The 18,409-nt window shown below is 36.0% G+C and overlaps 1 protein-coding gene and 2 long non-coding RNA genes across 5 annotated transcripts; 1 reads left to right on the top strand and 2 right to left on the bottom strand.

Moving 5' to 3' along the window:
• Window positions 1-1,285: 1,285 nt before the first annotated feature.
• On the bottom strand, window positions 1,286-3,405 carry LOC109540686. The gene is made up of 2 exons (XR_002172228.2): window positions 3,278-3,405; window positions 1,286-1,964 (listed from the first exon to the last, which is right to left on the bottom strand). It is a non-coding gene; the product is annotated as an uncharacterized LOC109540686 (long non-coding RNA).
• A 3,443-nt stretch (window positions 3,406-6,848) lies between these two features.
• On the bottom strand, window positions 6,849-7,363 carry LOC125505387. Of its 3 annotated transcripts, XR_007282142.1 has the most exons (3): window positions 7,166-7,363; window positions 7,001-7,102; window positions 6,849-6,938 (listed from the first exon to the last, which is right to left on the bottom strand). It is a non-coding gene; the product is annotated as an uncharacterized LOC125505387 (long non-coding RNA). The 3 variants fall into 3 exon arrangements; XR_007282143.1 differs by lacking the exon at window positions 7,001-7,102; XR_007282146.1 differs by lacking the exon at window positions 7,166-7,363 and having other exon boundaries at window positions 7,001-7,143.
• A 3,079-nt stretch (window positions 7,364-10,442) lies between these two features.
• Window positions 10,443-11,069, top strand: LOC109544338 (alpha carbonic anhydrase 8-like). The gene is made up of 2 exons (XM_048669919.1): window positions 10,443-10,573; window positions 10,631-11,069. Exons 1-2 carry the CDS (start codon window positions 10,475-10,477, stop codon window positions 10,973-10,975), a joined length of 444 nt encoding a protein of 147 aa, XP_048525876.1. The 5' UTR covers window positions 10,443-10,474; the 3' UTR covers window positions 10,976-11,069.
• The last annotated feature ends 7,340 nt before the right edge of the window (window positions 11,070-18,409 follow it).

The raw sequence follows: 18,409 nt of genomic DNA, 5'->3' as shown, positions 1-18,409 counted from the left end.
ACAACACAACCGAGGTGTGCTCTATCTCCCAGTTAACGTATGCGTTTCCGACCCAGTTATCCATCGAACGTTAAAACGGACAAAAATATAGGATGCATAAAGTGAGATGCCCTTATACAAATAGTCTATTAGTTAGAGAGAGAGTTAACATCAAACCATCGAAGCTTCTAAAACATATGAACCGCCACCACATGTGCACGTTTTGACCATTTGGGTTGCCTACTACCCTACTTGTCTTTGTAATTTGCATTCACTTTCAATTTCGTTCTTTATTGTTCTTGACCTTTCTTCTCAAACACTTTCAATGGAGCATGTACAGGAGAAGAAAAAAAAACAACCCGCAAGCAATTTGAAAATTTAGTTGAGTTTGTGGATGAAAATAAAGTGTATTTTCAAGACCATTTACTTGTTCTAATAAAGCTAACCTTAGGAGACCACCAAAAGACACATTTTTGTTATACATTAAAAACATAGCTAAAACATAGTTATTCTGAAGCGCTATTTCTTAATATAACGTTCGTCAATAGCGTGCGCCTGTTATAATATAAAGGTTTTACTGATACAACACACCAGTTGGAGCCACATAACGTGTTTGACGGATAACATGCACGTTAAAGTTAACGTGAGTGATACAGCACAGGGCTGATTACTGCTAGATGCTTGTTAATGTTTTTCTTTTTAATTTTAACGGTTAAAAAAAGAGATAAACGTACAAACAGTTATATCGTTAAATTCAGAAAAAAATAAGGATTTTAAAAGGCCCACCCAACTATGATTACCAGTTAAAAAACATGAGTTGATTGTTTATCTCGTAAATCAATTTGACTATGACGAGTGCTAGTTTATTGAATTCAACGCAAAAAGTTCTACCAAAGGCAATTGTAACTTTTTTTCAAGTTAAGTTAGTAGTTTACGAAATATGTGATAATTAAGTGTTGATTTCTTGCCTTTTCAGGATATTTCGGGAACCAAGTGGGGGGGCCTACATTTTGAAAACGGTAATAAATAGGCAATCAAGTTCTGCCCATTTAACGGATTCTCTATCTTTAAAAATATAGCAGAAATATAGTAGAAGTTACCCATACTAAGATTCAGAAAATGGCCACCCTGTATATTTTACGTTAAACGGGAATAATTTAATTGTTATTGACTACTTAATTTATTAAGCATTCCAAGTAGTTCAATTTCCAAAACAGAAACCTAAAAACCAAGAGAAGTTTGCTTGATAAGCCTGTTTGTTTGTTGTTAATTAAATTAACTGACATTTTGGACAACTATAACATGGTTTGCGTGAAAAAAAATGTTTTATTGCAGCGGTCCGTTTTTTCACAAAAACTGGTGTTGTAACGAATGATAACTTATTTCATTAACTTCGCTATACCTGAATTTTTTTATTTCAGATTTCATATTATAAAAAATCAATTTTAATTGCTAGTGTTAGAAATTTTTAATTGTTTTATATGGAATATTTGTTGAAGAATGACTCCGAAGTTGCTCATGCTCTCCCAAAAAGAAAAGGTCTCACTATTTTATACACCAGATACATGTTAATTAATAAAAACGTACAGCAGTACCTACAAGATTAACAATTAGCTTATAAATTTACGGAGGAGGTCGTAATTATTTGGAAAAAGGTTAACCGGTTGACCTTGCATTTATGAGTTTGTTTTATTGAACTCCAAAGTTGCCAATTTTGAGCGAGAGAAACTTAGAGAAGAATGTCACTTTTAATTAATTTTGAATAATTCCTCCAATATTGATATGTAGTAACATTTTACCAAATAAAATACCAAAATTTTGTGGCAGCAAGAAAAATGACCGATTAAAAATGGAGGTAAAAAACTTCATTAGTTTGACAACACTTAAACAAACCAACTTGTGAGATGAAATACATAGTAGCATACCAAACAGCCACCTCGCCTCTAATAAGCTGGCTAATTGTCAGTAATAGAGCACTGCCAATCCTGAAAAAGCAAATTTCCAAACTAAAATTGTTATCTGATATGTATTTTCTACAGGGTGTCCCGCCGGGAACCGCCTGGATTGATATCTGTTAAACTGTAATTAAGAGAAATTTGAAAATTGATGATGATAGGATGTTATACAAGAAATATATTTAGAATTTGGAGTAGAATTTAAAAATGTAATACTACTTCCGGTAATACTTTCGTTATAACCGGAAGTGTGGCCATCTTGAAAATATTTTAAATCGCTTGCCCCCAAAGACTTCGGCAGATTTTTCAATTTTTAAATTTACCCTGTGGGGTGGTGTTTACCCCGGTGGGACACCCTGTATTTGTTATTTTATACAACATTTTTAGGAAAAAATTTAAAATTATATTAATTTCAGAAATAATTTCATACTGATCGAAAACTATTAATATACGAATTATTAATATTAATACTATTAATATAAAAATATAAACAATATAAAGAACTATAAATTCGAATTATAAAGAAACACCTTTGTTCTCGGTTCTTAAAGTATTATATTTCATATTAAACAGTTTCAGTGAGCAAGTCTTAGATCGACCTACAAAAAATTTAAACTTACACACTCGAAATTTAGCCAAAAAATGGTAATTTTCCTCAAATTTGGTGAGATAAAACAAAAAAACTCGGAGGGACTCAAACGACACAATCACCAAGTTTGTAAATGTTTTCTCGCATCATTCTCTGGACAATAGGCATTTTTTCGCAGAAACTACTTTATTTTAAATATACTTAAAGGAAAAGTTTAAAAAAAAACGCGACCGTCCGACAGACATAAAGTACAAGTTGCAGGATGGTTGATTTTTCTTGGGAATTCGGTCTGGGCAGTGGTGAAGAAAAAGAAAAACTTTTTTAACTACCAAGCTTTCGGCAATTTACTGTCCCCTTCCTCAGGGTGCTAATTGTTTGTCGATACCGGCCGGGAACTCTCCAGAATAATTTTTTGTACAACTTGATGAAATATTTAATCTTTTAGTTATTGTTTAGTCATAATTTCTTTGTCATGGATTAAACAATTAAGTTGTGCAGTGCCTCAGCTCATAATTAATTTGTACGTAAGCTTGGTAGCTAAAAATTTTTTCACCTCTGCCCACACCGAATTCTCAAGAAAAGTCAACCATCCTGCAATTAGTCGATATCGATCAAGAAACTGAACTTATAAAGTACAAAGACACCGAAATTTCGCCGGTCAAAAACGACGTCATGACCGGAAATAATAATGCCAGATGGTTTATTTGTTCTGATTGCTCGACACAAATCCGACCATTTGCAACTGTTTACTTACTCGTATTCTACTGACGATCGGTCTACACTTTTCTTCTAATTGCACCATTATTGGGACACCAGAATTTCCAGTAACAACATGAAGCAAATAGTTCTCGTAATGGCATCATGCAAGATAAACGTGCCACGATCAATGACATATATGATAGTCATGCACTTCACATTTGACATTGGACCATTGACATACCACCACCAATTATGGACTGGACGACGTGGTGACTTGCGTCTACCCAGCGGCCTTACAGAATTTTACTGTGTGTTGTAAGCAAAGGATTATACATTATCGCGTGTCTGTGGAGGCGTCTGAGATTAGCTGAGCTCTTCAGTTACCTATGCGTTACACTAATGTTAAAAAGTTAAAAATATTTCATGAATAATTTTTAAGAATGGTTATGAACTGATAAACGTCTACAGTTGTGGAAAAACCTTAAACTCCATCCAAACTGTCTTACAGTCTTCGTAAAAAGAGAAGAATACCCAAATTGGAAGAAACTGGATTGTTCAAAATTGCTTAGGGTGGTCACAAGTTTCTTGCTCTTCTTTCTTACCTGTCGTAGAGGGCCAAGTTAATCGATCTTCATACAACCGTGTTGGGCCCTCTCACCATCTTAGCTCAAACAATTCCTTTGGAAAGCAGCCTCGTGAAGGCAAATCGGCGGGATTTAAAGAACCTGGTAAATGACGCCAGTCCTCTGGCGCTGTCAAATCTCGTATTTCGTTGACCCTATTTCAAAGGAAACCACCCCATTCTTCTCTCCGCTGAATCCAACTTAGAACTGTTAAACGATCACTCCAAAAATATGTTGGTATTTTCTGCTCTCAGTTAACACTCAAACTTGAGTACAAGCGGGATCCTATGGTGGCTGCTAGCAGTTCCAATCGAGGGATTGTCATTTTGGACCCAGACTTTCTTATGGGGGCGAGTCTATACTTGCAGGCTACTAGAATACAACTACCAGCCCGGCTCGTACAATACGCAAAAAGGTTACACAGGCGTAGGCATCTATAATTGCGTCACAAAATGTATGTAAACTTGCGTTTTCTGATTCTCCAACTCCAGCCATAATCCAACGTGGTATCTCAATACGTAACAAGGAAGGCAACTCACTGACCCACCATTTGAACTTGCTCATTGTGTCGTTATCAACTGGTTCATCCCAGAACTATTTTTTTCCCATATCTTCTGTAACAAAACTTTCGGTGTTAAAATGGCCGGAGTCACAAAACCTACCGGATCGAAAACCCTCTGAGCCATAGAGAGTATGGTAAAAGTATCTATCTTTTTGTCACCACCAAAGTGTCCATACTGATATCTTCAAAGAAACTGCCATGAATGCTCAGACTGTCTTTCTGAGGATGCCAACTTAGTCCCAGAACTGGACAAGTTTCCACTAATTCGAAATTCTCTAGATTTGCACTATAGGTGCGCTCCCACCCTCTAAGCTGGAATAACCCCTTGGTCATGACCATAGTCGCTTCTCTGAAATATTGATTTACGGACTGTTCATTTCCCACACTCGTGACACAATTATCCACGTAGAAACTTCTTTTTAGACGTTCAATCGTCTGCTTTGAATAGTTGGCTGTGCCACCATCAAAATTGTCCAAACTTCTACTCAAATGGTGGTCCAAAGTATCCCCAAGAAAAAATGGGCTGCTGTTTTCGCTAAGAACCACTCGTTGATGCTGATAAACAATTTGATGTCCGCTAGAATCAATCCATAAAAACTTGAGAAAATTGCGTTCTTCTGACCCTGATAGCACACAAACATTACAGCAATATTTTTTCCAAATATTTAATGTAGGTCTGACGCTACAGTTTCTTATATATTTAAGAAAGTTTTGTTTTAAATATTTATTTGACATTTAAATCAGATATTTAAGAAATGCATTTATTTGACATTTATAAGAAATATATTTTTTAAATATTTGTTTTACATTTATATCAAATATTTAAGAAATGCATTTTTTAAATATTTTTTTTACATTTATATCATATATTTAAGAAATATATTTTCTTTATTATTTATTTGACATTTAAATCAGATATTTAAGAAATATTTTTTTATATGTATTTATTTGACATTTACATCAGATATTCCAGAAATTTAAAGTTATTTCAGATATATCAGATATCTAGATATATTTTATGCACTAGGTGACGATGACATTGACGATTTTTCTAAAATGAAACCCCATATTTGAACAAAATCTTTATTTACAACAAGAAAACACACACAACACAAAAACAAAGGTTGGACCACCGTGTCCATTTTGTATAAATTCAAAAACCTTCAGAATCCTGCTCCATTTGCTGTACCGCCATTTCATGCTCAATAATTATAGGAACATGCATATTTTCCTCTCGATTTTCTTCCGGGTCGTCATTATCGAGGTGATTAAACAAGCTACACTTTTCTATACTCAAATCTAAATTACGATCATTATTCATTTTTTTGCTGCCTCGGTAGCAATCTTTTTCCTAAATCAATATTTAGCACAGTATTCAGCATTTTTGCTGGGTCTTTTTTTGGTATTGTTCATGTTTTCTTACCTAATCTTTGTGCACTCTTTCGTATCTATGGGCAAGATGGTGAAGATCCCACATAGCAAAATAATATTCCCAGAATATACCTGGAACATTCATGTGATGTACATGCCTATTCCTGGGAGATACATGAGTTTCATTATGAACATTCCATGTATGTCCCAGGAATCTGTCAGAGTTAATACACTGAATGTTCATGGTATGTTCTGGAAATGTACAGGGTATGTTCGGTGAATGTACATGCGTATGTTCTGGGAATGTACCTGGTATGTTCAGTGAATATGCATGTGTATTTTCTGGGAATGTACATGGTATGTTCAGTGAATGTATATGGTTTGTTCAGGGAATATACATACATATATGTAACGAAAGAAAAACGATCCTTAATTTCATCTTATTAGTTTATTCACATATGGTATTTACTGATGTAATTTTTCAACAACAAGAGTTACTGACAAGTAATCTAAAACTAATTAAATGGATAATAAATAAATTAAAATATGACTTATAAATACGGACTAAAAATCTAAATTAACATTTTGAGCATTTGCCGTTGTCGCAATGATATGTGACTGTGAGATAAAACACAAACGATTATCTAAAAAACTGCACTTATTATTTTATATTCCTTACATATTCCCGCTCTGTGGCTTTTGCTCTTTCATTTTGTTCTCGATCAATTAAAGTGTTTTGCAATATGCTCTTAACAAAAATTCTATTAGCAATTACAAATTTTGATATTGGTCACAACAAAATACAGTTAATAGTTTTACATTGATAGGAGAGTTTTTTCGTTCATCCACAGATTATTCTATTGTGTAGAAATACAATTAGGTATAGCAATTTGCATTGATACATTACTTTCATTTTACTTTTGTTGCTTTCCTACGATCCAAGAAAACATGCTTATCGCAAAACAGAAATCAACCAAAATCAAACTGGTAAAAATGAAAAATACAGATAATAGTTTTACATTAATATAAGAATAATTAGGTTCAGACAACCTTACTTGTCGCTTATGCGAAAATTTTTCGTGTGTGGTTTTCTCACTGGATCTGGAGATCTGGTGATGCCTAGCATCTTCAATGCTTCAAGTCCACAACAGCGACATTACCTGTAGTATAGAACACGAAATAATAAAATAATCAAATGTGTTTAATTTAAACACTAACATACCTTTAGGTTTTTGCCGTATCTTATGCGAACATTTTTCGTGTGTGGTTTTCTCATGTGATACTTAACGTCTTCAATGCTTCAAGTCCAGAACAGCAGTATCACCTGTATGTTTAGAACAAGAAATAATAAAATAATCAAATGTATTTATTTTCAACACTAACATACCTTTACATGTTTGCGGGGTTTTAAGCCATAATTATACCGTAATTACCCTCTTGAAGGCACATCATAACACTGAGCCACAAGCACGGTTTTTACATTTTGACTCATATTTATTTTATCGCATCGATTAATATGGATTTTTAATATTCTCAAGTTTTCGAAAAACACGTGATGCACGTAACCAGAGATAAACATAGATAAAGACCACAGAACATATCCCCTATGTTTGGGGTTTGGGGGGATATTTTGTGGATAAAGACAAGCAGCAGTTGTCTCCTGTCTCTAATGTCAATCACGGAAAAGGGCTGAATTGTCACACCCCGGATATCACATCACTGATAAACCGTTTGTCGGGTGCCCCGTCGCAAAACTACCCGTTTTACCACGAGTACACGGTTCGGTATTAGTAAAAAGGCCGTTTAAACTAATAAACAACTCCTTTATTTAATTTTAATACTCTCGACGTCAGTACAACCCCCGGCCAACGCCCTTCCCTCGTACCTCGACGTTCCACCAGAGGCAACCATGGGTGGTTCACTTAAGCGCCGCCATTTCTATTCGTCCATGACGTGTAATATAGAGATGACATAGAGACGTATACTTACATAGCTCTGACACCGACATTGACAAAATCTAATTTTTGTTTTGCTTAGAAAGACAGTATTCGACTGACTAATAAATCTAATATCCATATAAGTAAATTTTAAAATCAAGATTTGTGTAATAGCACATAATAATTTGTTTATGTCTCTTTCCAATATAATCAGTTACCGAGGGTTGAGGATGATTTATATTTGGTACAGTGTCCTGATTATTCTGCTAATGATTGCGTGGCATATTTTTCTTTTTTGGAAATTGATCAATAACTGGAAAATCTCTGAAGCGCTGAAGGCAGCAGAATTGACCACTTCCGCATTGATTAACGCTTACAGCATGGTTTCCGCAGTATTTCTCCACAGAAGGAAGTACATAAAAATCTACTTTTCTCTCAACCGTTTAGAGAATGTTTTGAGCAAGGAATTTGAAGCCAGGTGCACCTGCAGGTGCCACAAAAAACTGATTCCAGGCTTAACATTCTGCTGCCTTATTGATTTAATAGATTTTTTCCATCGCCTGGATTTGCAGGCTTTGAGCAAATCGGGACAACATATTTTGCTGGACTTGACTCTCATTCAGCGTTGGATTTTACTAAGTCACTTTGAAGAATTATGCAAATTGTTGATAGAAAACTATTCAGCTTCCTTGTCCCATCCTCGAGGAAAAGCCAATTATTTTCACATGGGCTTTTTCATGCGAACATACGAAGAGCTATACGACATTGTATCGAACATAAGGGCGTTTTTCTATGTGCAAATTGGACTCATTTATATACCAATTTTATATGGATTTATTACTAAAGCTGTGACGGTTTACCAGGAATTAGTTGGGAGAGGCCAGTCAGTTAGCGTTTTGAAAGAAACTGTGTTCCTGCTGAAGTCTTTGGTGAGTGTTAAGCTAGAAACTTTTTAGGCCAATTTTTTGCAAAAATGTGACTCCAGTTCTCTAATTTATATAGAATGGCATCAATTTTTTCTTACATTTGTGGAAGCTGTAGTATGATCAATTGACACAGCATGGTGACAATAAACCTGTTTTCAGCTAAAAAGAATTGTTTAAAATTTTTTTTATCCAAAGTTCCCCCTAATGAATGCATGAATTGGAAGAATGCTTTTCTAAACTTCGGCTTCATTCAGAAGCTTTCTTACCTCTAGTAAGGTTTCTGTGCAATAATTTTATTGAAAATTTTAGAATTCTTTGTGAACTTAGAATGTGTTAGAACTGCGGAAATAGAAGAAGAATTTGGTAGTAAGCTTGAACTTTTAATAAAAAGTTCCTTAAAAATGTATCCGCTTTTTGGACAGGCATGACGAGTGAAAAATAAATTATATTGAAATTTTTTAGCAGTAGGAATAAAAGCTCTTGAACCTGAACTAGAAAATTAATATAAATTTATATAATATTTGCTCTTCATTCTTCTGCAACTTCTGTAGTCGCTTTTTTAGAGCTAATTGCATTTTCGATTTTATATCATCTGTTCAATCATTTGGTTTTTTTCAAAGTCTAGCTTAATGTTTTTGTTAATGTGTTTGCTTCTTTCTATACTCATGGAAAAGCCATATCGTGGCTGTTGGAGATTTAGAGAAACTTTTCAACTTCTTCAGCAGCTTATTCTAATAAATTTTTCAATTGTTTCAAGTTTAAATTTTTTCAACAAAATCCAATCAAACATGGTACACGAACTTGCATAGAGCGATTAGTATGTTTTGAATATATGTGTATAAATTTGCATTCGATTATTTCTGGCTGGTCCTTCCAATGCGTTTTCAAACTCAAATTGGAAACCTAAGCTCAATTAATTTGTCAATCTTCCATTTGAAGAAGAACGAAGCAAAACGGTTTGGGTATTTACTAACACTAAAGAAATTGAATTAAAACGACAAAAAATGTACTTTTCTGATTTTGCAACCTTTATTTAGAATCAAAAACCGCATACACAAAATACAGCAATCTCTCCGCGACAAAATAATATAAATAAAAGTATTGTTGGATAGAAGAAGCAAATATCTAAATCGAAGAAAAATAGGAAACGCAGAAGTGATTTTAATTAGCAAAGCACTCTTTTACATTTTTCTTGCGATGATCTCCGCTGATACTGCCTCTGTTTGAGGCTCAGATTACGACCCAAAAACCATTCTTGTCTTTTTCAGTTACTATTTTCCACGTCTTTAATCAGTTTCAATTCAGCTGAAAACCAACTGAATCAAATGGAGCCAATCAATTACTCCGTTTGGCTCTCTTATCCATTGGACGCGAGAACGGGCTTTGAAGAAAGGGTCATTGTGAACTTGACTGAAATGTTTCTGTTGCGTTTACACAGGCCAAAATATCTGGAATCTTGCCAGATCCGAATTAAGCCGTGATTTAGCAATTAGGTTAACATGTGCAAATCTACTAATTTTAATGGGGTATTTAGCACGTAGGAACATTACCTGGGACGCAACCGTTTTCAAGGCCCTAACTCAGCAGATTCACCTTAAATTAACTTTCTTAGATCACCTGAAGCAAATTCACATAATTTGTTAGCCAAAATCTATATCAACGTTCCTACTTGGAGGATGAAACCAATTCCTTGGAAGGGAACTTGAAACCAAGAGAAAACTTTTGTGAATGCTTACAAATTGACTTAATCCGGCTCAGATTTTTAATCAGAAACATTCAGGCTGCAATAGTATTTAAACGAACGGGTAAATTGCACTTCCAAAATCTCCCAAAATGCTTCAAAAGGTTGCACTGCTATGTGTGGTATTTATTGGAGGCCTGCTAATGGCTGGAATACCGGAAACGTCTGCGACTCCTTTTGCGTTTGATCTGGTAAGGCAAGTTTCAGCTTTAATATACTCGACTGTTTAACATGTTTCCTTGTGATAGGCAAAAGGGAGTCCACTAGATCTATTGTGCAAGCTGCTTTCGCTATGCCCGGACGAAGAAAAACCACCAATACCAAGCGGGCCACCTCCAATTACAGCACCACCAAGTGCAAAACCAGATCCCCTAAAGCCAACAACGCCAAAACCAGCACCTCCAAAGCCAAACCCTGGTACTTCGAAGCCCCAACCAGGTCATCCAAAGCCAACAACACCAAAACAGACACCTCCGAAACCAAAACCAGGTCATCCGAAGCCAACTACGCCCAAACATGCACCTCCAAAGCCAAAACCAGGTCCTGCGAAGCCAAAGCCAGGTCGTCCAAAGCCCACTACACATAGACCATAAATTGCAGGCAGCGGCTGGAGGAGTAGAATTTTGAAGTTAACAATCGTCCATCTGTAGATTTGCTGCGTGGCTATTAAAAAGTGTATTGGCAAAAGTCTTGTTTGAGTGTTTTTGAGGATTTTGTATTGTGTTGAAATAGCTATGACAATATTTTTGGGATAATCTTTGCATTTGCAAGCAAATTTTCCTTAAGAACGCGTCTGAGCTAACCTCGACTGCAGTGGTGAAATATCCTCCAACTGTATCTTCATTTTTCGCACTGCAACTTTGCAATAGAACGCAATATTTCTCTACCTATAACCAAAATCAAATGGATTCCTACAAGAAAAAGTCCAGTGGGGTCAAGTCCGGAGATGTAGGTGTCCCAGGTATCGGATCATTCATACATTTCCAATTTTCCTCATAAGTTTCATTTAAACTTCGTTGGTCCTGCTTTGCCTGCAAGACCCACATGAGAATATTAATGAAGACATTGAATAATTATTAAACCGTTTTTCGAATAGATTTCAAAATCTACCCAGCTATTTCGCCTGGATCGTATGGTTTGCTAATTTGCAGTTATTCTAATCTCTGTTTGAGCTCTGTTTCAGCTATCGATGGCTTTGAATACATGTCTGTATAAATTCGTAAATTTTTTTGCTTGGTGTTTTCCCATTTTTACTTATAATTACAATGGATACAATTTTTGAAATTATTTCTGCAGCTTCTTTTGCCTTGTCATATAAACTACTTAAACATATCATGTTGTTTATCCAGCTGTTTAATTTCATTCTTAGCCACTTCCTTCAATCTTTTATTCGCCCTTTTCATTTTACTTTTGCTCGTGCTGTTAAGCGATTGATACTTCGAGGCATTTTAATTTTTATATCGTCATTTTTCTGTCGTTAATGATATCATTTCGTCCCTCATCCAAATTTCGTTCGCAAAAAAATTACAACCGCTAATCAACAATTGATACAAATAATTCATTTCTCATTTGGGCTTGATACTTTACAAAAAAACTATGGCAAATATTTTTTTTATTTCGTGGTTTTCTATAAGTTTTATACAGTTCTCCTATTTTTTTCCGGAACAATACTAGTAATCTAGTCTTAATAACCTTTAATCTTTATATATAATAATCTTTATTTACCACTGTTAGTTATTTTCCTAATATTTATACACAGTTTTAGACCTCAGACTTTCGTACTGAAACTCTCAAAAACGATGTTCAGTTTTTGTATTTGCGTTACTTAAAATTTGTGTCTTTTTGCGGTGTTTTTCAAATTTATTTGTCCGTCTTTCGGAAATTTTTGTTGTTGATGCCTAGATGTGAATTATATGTCTATCACTTGCTTCCACTTCGAAAAGAGTAATTGGACGGTCAAGAGTGTCGGTTTGATGGTGCGATCCTACCAACTGCGCCGGCTACCAGTTTGGAGGACCAGAAACTGAAATAAATGTAAACTCTTTCTGATCTTTGCAGATGAAACAAAATAGTTCAGCTGCATAATGCTATTTTAAGAAATGTCCTCGAATCTTTTTTGTTTAACAACGATGTTTAGTTATTCACAAAATGTCAATTAAATACTCCATGCGACTTCCGAGTGATTCAACTGTAATAAAACTTCACCCCATTATTTTTTCTTTGCATTCTCAGATTTTCTTAGTAAAATATGCAGCATTGAATATTTTTGTCCAAAATTGCAAAGCGAAATACACACCTCAAGTGGCAAGGTAGTAAGTTTGCTCATGCTTCGGGTAAGATATGCTGGATTTCCCATACAGTTTTGGACCCTGTCGCCTCAATCAATTTTACGTTTGTAAAAATAGACATGTAGGGTTCAACAAGTCCATTTCATGTCTCTATGCGGCTCTGATGTAATTGCCAGTAGACTGAGGTCATCTCGTTTTTTCCTCTTCAAGTTGCCTTGTCTTACCCACATGAAACAATACAATGAACGTTGCGCGGATTTCTAAAGGAAATCCGAGCCACTCTCATCCTATATCAAAATAATATCGACAGCTTAAGTAACTGGCAAAAAATCTGCTTAATTATTTTCTATAAAAGCATTAACCCTCGAGCTGAATCCATAGTTCTCTGCATGCTACCAGGCTGGACTTGAAAGGGTTGTGCTTGTTTTAGTTCGTGCATTTTAAAGACTGACTTGTTTGAGCATGACTTTCCGTTATAGGGTGAGTATCATTTCTTGCAAACGGTTTTGAAATTGCTCGTAAAATGTATTTAATTATAAGAACGTTCATGTTACAGTTACCACAGTAGTTTGTCTGTTTAAAGGATTACTTTCCTGTTTAGATATTCTACGAAAATTATCAAAAGTACAGTCAATTTCAATTTTTTCTGATTGCTTAAATTACCAAACGTAACGTTGACTTATTTCTGATGAAACTCCATGTTTGAAGTAGCAAATTGTGGATGATTTTTTCAATGAGTTGTTTAAAGTACATCAGATTTACATCTACCCAGCCTCCTCTCAAAATTTCCTTATATTGCTGTGCGTTTTCGTATCTAGTTTTATTTAAATATTTTTCATTTCTTTATTTAGTCGTTTTGCATTAGGTTTTCATTCCGATATCCTTGTCATTTTACAAAAAAAATTGCGACTTTCGTGGACACTTTTTTCATTTTGCTTTGATTTTTGCTTTGTCTTCACTCTTGTGCGTCTCTATTAAAAATGACTACGGCCTTTGCGTTTTTCTTTGTCTTTATCTAACTTGCTAATAAAACAGCTACTAAATGGATCGAATTTTATTTGACCAAAATGAGCCAACCTGTAACTAATCAGTTTTCTGGTTGCAGATCGCCTACTTAATGCTTCTGGCGCATTTATCAAAATTCAAACTTTTTTACGTTGTGGCATGCAGAGAAGACAGTAGAATTTCAAATTTCGATGACAATTTTCCCCAAACTGACTGTTTGAACGAGGTGAACAGCAAGTGTTATCGAAATTACGATACCGATCTGGCAAACTTATTCAATTTTGCTGTCGACAGAAGACGCAGCAAAAATTATGTAAGAACTTAATCGGTGGGGAAACTGACCAGGCAAAATTGAGTAATTTGAATATTGCAGAAATCGAAGAGCAAAAGGATTTCTTCGACCCCGTTTCCGTGTCCCTGTGAAGTTATTTTCGGGCTTGTGGATTTTGGCAACAGTATTTATCCCAGGTAAGTCCAATTAGTTGCATTTTCAAAAGTTTACAGTTAAAAGTGAAACAAAAAATTCAGAAAGGAGCAAGTAGCAGAATCTGAACAGACAGTTTTAAATTGTTCAGTTCATCAAAAGAATTTGACCGTTAAACGGTCGAACTTGTTAACCAAATCATCAAAAAAAAACTTCCAGGAATTAAAACTCTTAATTGAATGTTCAAACTGTTCACCCAAGTTTTTTTTCAGCATTATCCACTCTGTTTTCGAAATTTATATTGGTTGACTCATTTTTGTTATTATCTTTGCATATTTAATTAAATGTTTTAATGCGCATTTTTACACAAAAGAACAAATCTTCAGTTTCGAAAGTTTACCAAGGTTTAAGCTGACTACTCGAACCCCAAAAAATGTAAACTTAAAGAACATGTGAATGGAAGCATTAAACCTTTTGTTTTGGGGAATTCATGCTATTTACAAAAGAAAGCTGAGATGAAGAGAAGTAAACTAAAAAAGATTGATATTAAAAAGCTGAAATTTTTAATAAATAAAACACACAAGTAAAGTCTCTTCATAAGCTGCAGAAGAAATAAATTAATTTAAAATTCCAAACCATCCCTTTATTCAAAATATTTTAGGCAGTAGTTGTTTTTTGTGAATTACATGTTTGCATTCTTCAACCTTCCAACCCACATATTTAAAATAACCAATTTTTTTCCAACAGATATGCTCACAGTGGAATATGCAAGCCGGGCACTTGCGGGGATCGTCATCTTTGTCAACCGAAAGGATACAAAATCACGGTGTTGAGAAGGCGCGACTCGAAAGACGAGCTTAGTGAAGATTTTCGACTGTTAAAGAATCCTAATTTACCAAAATCACTGAAAGAAAACTGGGTAGCCTACTTGTATAATATCGTTATTGACTGCAAGTGCATTCCTTTCGAAAAATAAATCCCATTGATAATGTATCCGAATGCTTGTAATATATAAATGGTGATATAAAATATATGGTTTCATTGTTCCTTCTCATTCGTCTATCGACCAGTGAATCGATAGGTCGTGCTAGTGCCCCAGTGAATTCCGCAACTTGTTATTTTTTTATCCATTTTTACACTTCCACGGCGATAAACCAAACTGATTCTGGCGTTTTAACCAACTAAACAATTCAGTTTAGTAGCTTAGTTCGAATATCGAAGAAAATGAAAGAGATTTCAACCTTACACCACAAACACTAGCCGACAACACATTAACTAGTGCATTTCAAGAATCTGCATTGAAATTAACCCGCTCTGAAATAAATGTATTGCAAACACTTAAAACAAGCAAGCGACAGAGATCTAACCCCAATAGTTCAACCGAGGAAACCAACAAGAAACGACACCTAAACATATCTCTGAGCAATCAGTTCCAAATACTAAACGAGCAAGAAGCTGAAGACACCCCCGGTGCTAAACGAAAAGATCCAAATTCACCCCCATATACATTCCAGGGCAAGAGAAGCGTCTTAATTGCCAAAACCTCCACAACAACAATGAAATGACGAATTTTAAAACAAACATACCTCGGGTGAGTAGAGGGCTACCATTATTCGTCCCGTTCGTACCGTCGAAATCTCACACTGACTCGGCAGTCCGCCCTTCGGATTCTGGTGAGGGCAAAATTCCACCAATACAATGTCCAGGAAAAAAACAAGGAAAGAATCAAGGAAAGAACTACTAATCGCGATTTACAATATACGAACAACTAGAACCGATGAGCACTTAGATGAGTTAGAACACGAACTGGAATACATCAAGTGGCACATCATTGGACTGTCCGAAACAAGTTTACCCTGCGAAAAGACCACCGCATTAAACTCAAGGCACATACGATACCAGAAAATATCCGAAGTTAACGACCATCTGGAGGGTGTAGATTTTCTTGTGAACAAAAATATCAAATATACGGTGACCGGGTGTGCGTCTGTTTCCGACCAAGTCATATACATTATATTAAGACTGAACAAGCGCTACTCCATACAAATTATTAATATCTACTCCCCAACTAGCACCTCAGAAGACGAAGAGGTGGAACAACTATATGAGGACATAACGGCGGAAAAAGAAATGAAAAAAACACATTTTAAAATAGTTATAGGGGATTTTAATGCAAAAATAGGAGAAAGGACTAGCGCGGACACCGAATACATTGAGCACTTTGGGCTGGGACAAAGAAACGACAGAGGAGAAATGCTTGCAAACTTTCTTGAGAAGGAAAATCTATACTGCATGAGCACGTTTATTAAGAAACCACCTCAACGCAAGTGGACGTGAAGAAGTTCTGACAACTCGGTGAAGATCGAGATAGACATCCTTGCTAACATGCGGAATATATTTAATGTCACAATTTTTAAGGTCACATATTTAAGGTCACCGGGAGTGACCACAAACTGGTGCGAGCATGTCTTTTGTTTGACTTAAAACTGGAGAGAAATAAACTTATTACAAAACCCAGATTTCCATAAAATTATGAACGCAAACAAGCTTTCACAACTGTACAAGTTATTCACCAAAATCATATGTAACCGACTAACAGAAAAACTTGACCTTTACCAGCCAAAAAACAGGCCGGATTCCCTAGCGGATACAGCACCATTGATTACCAACAAACACTGTGAACCTTCATTGAAAAGACAACCGAGTATAATGTCCCCATCCATCTAGCGTTTATCGACGACTTTCATAAAGTCATCGACACGATTGAATGGTCAATTTTTTAGAATCTTTAGGAAATGGAAGAATGGACTCAAGATACAGACGAATTAGACTTGCAAGGGCAGCCTTCATTAAACTGGGAAACATCCTGAAGAACAGCACAATTCCTGTGAATTTGAGAGCTAAAGTGTCCTGCCAGTCAATACATACGGAATGGAAACCATATGCCTCACTAAAGCCTACGCCAAAAAGCTCAGAACTTCTCAAAGAGCTATAGAACGAGGCATGCTTGGTATCTCACTTCGAGATAGAGTTAGAAACGAAGAGATCAGAAGAAGAACGAAGATCAGTGACAGTCGAGCAAGTCGCAAAGATGAAATGGCGATGGGCTGGACACGTGGCTAGACGACCCAAAGATACATGGGCGCTTAAAACTTCATAATGGAGGCCGAGACAAACAAAACAAAGCGCGGGACGTCCCCCGACAAGATGGGTAGACGATATCAGAGACGTGGCAAGTAAGCGATGGTTGAACATTGCACAGGAAAAGGAAAAATGGAAGAGTTTGGGAGAGACCTGCGTTCAGTATTGGACGGAGACAGGTTGAAAAAGAAGAAGAAAAGGAAGAATGGAGCTGATGGAAATGATAGAACAACTCAACCAAGTAGCCAAAGAGGTCGGACTAAGGATGAATACTGGAAAGGCGAAGATAATGAGTCAAGCAAATCCCTATATAAACCAATATACATACCTTGGTCATACGATCATGCTAGGAAAGCCAAATCAAACAGCAGAAATTACTAGACGTATAGGACTCACATGGACAGCGTTTGGTTAACTGCGATACATCTTTGGGAACAGCAGTATACCTATAAACCTAAAGAAAAACTTGACGACTCATGCAATCCTATCGGTAGCTGCACATGGCCTAGAAACTATAAGCCTAACAAAAAAGAGTGTAAAAAAGATTAAGCATAACAAAAATTAACTAAAAAGACCCATGGAACGCACAATGCTTGGAATTTCGTTAAGAGACAGATTAAAAAACAAGGAGATTCGAGAAAGAACTAAGGTTACAGACGTGACAGAACTAGTGGAGCCACCTTAAATGGAGCTGGGTCGGACATGTTGCAAGACAGGGCAGTGCCAGATGGACAACCCACTGGCGGCCAAGAGGAACTAAAAGGAGCAGAGACCGGCCACAGAGAAGATGGCTAGACGATGTTAGGTCAACCGTGGGCCGAGACTGGTACCACAAGGCCCAAGATCGTCAAACTTGGAAGATGTATGGAGAGGTCTATATCCAGGAGTTAATGAGAGGGAGCTGATGAAGAAGAAGAGGAACAAGATACATTTCTAATGTTTCTAGCATCACAAAACTACAAGAACTACGTAACCTGCAGCTACCAGGAGAGCTCACCTGCAAAACTGTCAATAAAAGACAAATCAGAATCAACACGGACTCAATCAATTATTTTAGAGCGATAATTAAATTTCGTATACAGGGTTGCTCATTAGTGCGTCAAAGTGCGATATCTCAGTAAATATGAACTTTACAAGAAAATACGTCCTACGAAAGTTTTTCATGTTTA

The sequence above is a fragment of the Dendroctonus ponderosae genome, unplaced genomic scaffold (assembly GCF_020466585.1).
Source record: "Dendroctonus ponderosae isolate FM_Combo_2020 unplaced genomic scaffold, Dpon_F_20191213v2 Dpon_F_20191213_1, whole genome shotgun sequence".
NCBI classification, from domain to species: domain Eukaryota; kingdom Metazoa; phylum Arthropoda; class Insecta; order Coleoptera; family Curculionidae; genus Dendroctonus; species Dendroctonus ponderosae.
This window is presented reverse-complemented; position numbering and strand designations above follow the sequence as displayed.